Source organism: Silurus meridionalis, chromosome 1 (assembly GCF_014805685.1).
Source record: "Silurus meridionalis isolate SWU-2019-XX chromosome 1, ASM1480568v1, whole genome shotgun sequence".
Taxonomy (NCBI): domain Eukaryota; kingdom Metazoa; phylum Chordata; class Actinopteri; order Siluriformes; family Siluridae; genus Silurus; species Silurus meridionalis.
The window spans coordinates 237,501-242,500 of NC_060884.1; the positions used below are offsets into that span (position 1 = coordinate 237,501).

Below are 5,000 nucleotides of genomic sequence, written 5' to 3' on the forward strand. Positions count from 1 at the left end.
CAGCTCAGGTTTCCAGGATTCTCATTGGCTGCTTCTTAGGCAACAGTTTCTAAGGGAGGAGCTCATTTCCACACCTGTTCCACTTCCTGGTTCTGAGCCGGAACGGAAGCCTCATGCGCCCCCTGCTGGTCATCTCCTCTGATTCTGAGCTTCTGATAGAAACTTGGAGTTCTGGAGACATCTAAATTTTCTTGGTTAATTGGACATCAATATGTTTTTAAACAAAAAAACTTTACTTCATTAAATAAAGTGTAAAATCCATCTTCTTTTTTTCCAGCGGGTTCCTCAAATCATTTCTGCTGCTTAGTGCACATTTACAATGTGATTAATTTCCTCTAACTGCACTACACACACACACACACACACACACACACACACACACACACACACACACACACACACACACACAGTGTGGTTATATTAAACTTGTTCTAATTGGATTTCTTTCCACATTAATAAACAATCAGACAATAATGAAGTGATAATAAATGTATATTTAATAAAAATCAGAAAACACTGAAGAGACTGAAACCTTTCTACAGTGTAACATTAAAAACACTGCAAAATAACACAACAAAAATGACAACATGAAGAAGACGCCCGTGTATACTCTGCGCTCTGATTGGCTGAGAGAAGGACACCAATAGCCAATTAGAGGAGGGTGAGTGAAACATGAATGGGGCTGTGAGTGTTTAAAGTGTTTGGGATTATCTATATAAATGTATATCTGTATAAATGTGTAAATGTTAAGAAAGAGCTGAATTTCCTTCACTCTAAGTGTTGATCTCAGTGATAAGTCCTGAGATGAACAGCAGGGGGCGCACTGCAGCTGGAGATCTTCAGCTGCTGCACCAAAACACTGTTATTTTCACTCCAGTTCAGTGGGAGAAGAAAGTGAGAAACCATGGACACCAGTTCTGTGTAGTTCTGATCATTAAAGAAAAAAAATCATAAACACGTTCATTTTTAACATGAAAAAAAAAAAGAATCCGATCAGGTCCTAATCAGCTACGACTCCGATTTGATCCAATCAGATGTGAGTATCAGAGCCCTCAGACAGTGAGGAGGTACATCACTAAACATTTTTTGTCCTACTTAATAATCATCCAGAGATCTGATGTATAAACACGGCCTCATCCAGGAGCCGGCGTTTGATTAGATTAGCTGATGTTTAGACCTTTGAGTAAATAAACGCATCTGATTCATGTCTGATTGTGTCTCTTTGATGGAAACTTCACGCAGTATGAATCTGGATGATGATCAAGTGTCTGTAGAGGAACTAAAATTCCACACTGCTAGGTTTTATCTCCTCTCAGTGTGGATTTGTGATTTGAACGTTCAACATGGTGCAGGACCCTGAAGGTCACATGACTGTGGAGGTCACATGAAAACCATTACATGACTGTGCAGCACCGGCAGGTCGTGGTCTTTGCCCCCTCACCTCGATTGGGGTTCCCTGCGTCACTTAGTGGTTCTGCTTTAGCAGCCAATAGAGGCTCCTCCTCCACTGTACCCAGTGGTATTTCGTGGAACTGCGCTGCAGTGTTAGCGGAGGATGAATTGAGCTCTGGGTATTTCTGAGCAGTGTTCTGATTCAGGCCTGAAGCCGTCTGTGTAGGAGAGACAGCACACTCTGAGGATTCAGAGAGAGATGGTGGGAGTGTTTCAGCAGCTGGATCTGCATCTGGTTTGAATCCTGTGTTTAAAGCTGATCTGGAGTCTGTGTTTGGGTTTGTGTCGGTGTCAGCGTCGGTCTTTACACTTATCTCCTCATCAGTGTGTGTGTGCAGGTTTACTCTACTGTCTTCATTTAATAAATCAACACCTGTGTTTCGTTTTTCTTCTTCTACAGCATTCAATTCTCCAGACTCTAAATGATTCTGAAAATCTGCATCATTCGCCTCCTCTCGTTCCTCCTCTCCTCCTTCCTCCTGTTCTTCCTCTTGTTCATCCTCTATTTCTTCTTTTTTTTCCTTTGTTTCCTCATCTCCTTTTTCCTCTCCACCTTTTTCTTCATATGCCTCTTCTTCTTCTCTCTCTTCCTCTCGTTCTTCCTCTTCTACTTTCTTAACTTGTGTGTCCTGCAACTCCTCAGTCACTTCCTCTCCTTCCTCCATGATTATCACTCTCTCTGCATGAATCACCTCACTGACATCATCAGCATCTTCACACAAACCCTGCCCAGGCTCCGCCTCCACATAACCCAAGAACAGAAGAGTTTCCGCCCCCGTGTTGACATCAGTGACATGCTGAAGAGGTGCATTGTGGGATTCCTCGCCCTGTGCAGTGCCGTTTGTGAGAGACGTGTCATGTGAAGGTTTTGCACTTTTCTCCTCTCCGTTCTCTGAACTTCCTGTGGAGCAGAAACCAGACCGAAATCAGTGACATGTCCTAAACCACTCCATGCACCCTTCACCCGACACTTAGCACCTACTGGCCCCATGTGGCAGATTCATACTCAACGTAATTCACCAAAGAACAACAATATTCTCCACACTGCACATGTAGTGAGCGGGTTTGATTTAGGACATAATGTTTAGTGTAAAACAGATGTGTAGTGTAGTGCAGATGTGTAGTGTAATGCAGATGTGTAGTGTAATGCAGATGTGTAGTGTAGTGCAGATGTGTTGTGTAATGCAGATGTGTTGTGTAATGCAGGTGTGTATTGTAATGCAGGTGTGTAGTGTAATGCAGATGTGTTCTGTAATGCAGATGTGTAGTGTAATGCAGATGTGTAGTGTAGTGTACAGTGTTGTGTAATGCAGATGTGTAGTGTAATGCAGATGTGTAGTGTAGTGTACAGTGTTGTGTAATGCAGACGTGTAGTGTAGTGCAGACGTGTAGTGTAGTGCAGATGTGTAGTGTAATGCAGATGTGTAGTGTAATACAGATGTGTTGTGTAATGCAGATGTGTAGTGTAATGCAGATGTGTTGTGTAATGCAGACGTGTAGTGTAGTGCAGATGTGTAGTGTAATGCAGATGTGTAGTGTAATGCAGATGTGTAGTGTAATACAGATGTGTTGTGTAATGCAGATGTGTAGTGTAATGCAGGTGTGTAGTGTAATGCAGATGTGTAGTGTAATTCAGGTGTGTAGTGTAATGCAGGTGTGTTGTGTAATGCAGATGTGTAGTGTAATGCAGACGTGTAGTGTAGTGCAGATGTGTAGTGTAATTCAGATGTGTAGTGTAATGCAGATGTGTAGTGTAATACAGATGTGTTGTGTAATGCAGATGTGTAGTGTAATACAGATGTGTTGTGTAATGCAGGTGTGTAGTGTAATGCAGGTGTGTTGTGTAATGCAGGTAAGTAGTGTAGTGAAGATGTGTAGTGTAATGCAGATGTGTAGTGTAATGCAGATGTGTTGTGTAATGCAGATGTGTTGTGTAATGCAGGTGTGTAGTAATGCAGGTGTTTTGTGTAATGCAGGTGTGTAGTGTAATGCAGATGTGTTCTGTAATGCAGATGTGTATTGTAATGCAGATGTGTAGTGTAGTGTACAGTGTTGTGTAATGCAGATGTGTAGTGTAATGCAGATGTGTAGTGTAGTGTACAGTGTTGTGTAATGCAGACGTGTAGTGTAGTGCAGATGTGTAGTGTAATGCAGATGTGTAGTGTAATGCAGATGTGTTGTGTAATGCAGGTGTAGTGTAATGCAGGTGTGTAGTGTAATGCAGATGTGTAGTGTAGTGTACAGTGTTGTGTAATGCAGATGTGTAGTGTAGTGTAATGCAGATGTGTAGTGTAGTGTACAGTGTTGTGTAATGCAGATGTGTTGTGTAATGCAGATGTAGTGTAATGCAGATGTGTAGTGTAGTACAGTGTTGTGTAATGCAGATGTGTAGTGTAATGCAGATGTAGTGTAATGCAGATGTGTGTAGTGTACAGTGTTGTGTAATGCAGATGTGTTGTGTAATGCAGATGTAGTGTAATGCAGATGTAGTGTAGTGTACAGTCTTGTGTAATGCAGATGTAGTGTAATGCAGATGTGTAGTAGTGTACAGTCTTGTGTAATGCAGATGTGTTGTGTAATGCAGATGTGTAGTGTAATGCAGATGTGTAGTGTAGTGTACAGTGTTGTGTAATGCAGATGTGTAGTGTAATGCAGATGTGTAGTAGTGTACAGTGTTGTGTAATGCAGATGTGTTCTGTAATGCAGATGTGTAGTGTAATGCAGATGTGTAGTGTAGTGTACAGTGTTGTGTAATGCAGATGTAGTGTAGTGTACAGTGTTGTGTAATGCAGATGTGTAGTGTAATGCAGATGTGTAGTGTAGTGTACAGTGTTGTGTAATGCAGATGTGTTCTGTAATGCAGATGTAGTGTAATGCAGATGTGTAGTGTAGTGTACAGTGTTGTGTAATGCAGATGTGTAGTGTAGTGTACAGTGTTGTGCTAGTTAGTTACTCGTTGATGTTTTGTGCAGTTGTAGTGAGTTTAATGAGTTTGATAAACAAGGCAGTAAACGAGTCTTACCATGTGAAGCAGTGTTAAAGGAAAGGCTGGAGAAATACAGACAGAGGAATGGAGAGTGAACGAGAGAAAAGAGTGTTAAATCTTTGTGTAGTGTAATGCAGATGTAGTGTAGTGCAGATGTAGTGTAATGCAGATGTGTTGTGTAATGCAGGTGTGTATTGTAATGCAGGTGTAGTGTAATGCAGATGTGTTCTGTAATGCAGATGTGTAGTGTAATGCAGATGTGTAGTGTAGTGTACAGTGTTGTGTAATGCAGATGTGTAGTGTAATGCAGATGTAGTGTAGTGTACAGTGTTGTGTAATGCAGGCGTGTAGTGTAGTGCAGACGTGTAGTGTAGTGCAGATGTAGTGTAATGCAGATGTGTAGTGTAATACAGATGTGTTGTGTAATGCAGATGTAGTGTAATGCAGATGTGTTGTGTAATGCAGACGTGTAGTGTAGTGCAGATGTGTAGTGTAATGCAGATGTGTAGTGTAATGCAGATGTGTAGTGTAATACAGATGTGTTGTGTAATGCAGATGTAGT

At 41.5% G+C, this 5,000-nt stretch overlaps 2 protein-coding genes across 5 annotated transcripts in view; both read right to left on the reverse strand.

The window, feature by feature from the left end:
• misp3 (MISP family member 3) overlaps positions 1-391 on the reverse strand; it is a 3,039-nt gene extending 2,648 nt beyond the window's left edge. For both annotated transcript variants that reach the window (XM_046850310.1, XM_046850303.1), the window contains exon 1: positions 1-391. This exon is cut by the window's left edge and continues 1,470 nt beyond it. The gene's annotated coding sequence lies outside the window, so the exon portion shown is untranslated.
• Positions 392-474: 83 nt separating this feature from the next.
• palm3 (paralemmin 3) overlaps positions 475-5,000 on the reverse strand; it is a 19,451-nt gene continuing 14,925 nt past the window's right edge. For 2 of the 3 annotated variants that reach the window (XM_046850349.1, XM_046850364.1), the window contains one exon: positions 475-2,353. In XM_046850349.1, coding sequence (XP_046706305.1) covers positions 1,395-2,353 — 959 coding nt within the window. In that variant the 3' untranslated portion in view covers positions 475-1,394. The remainder of the gene's footprint in view (positions 2,354-5,000) is intronic. The other variant, XM_046850356.1, reaches the window with a different exon arrangement.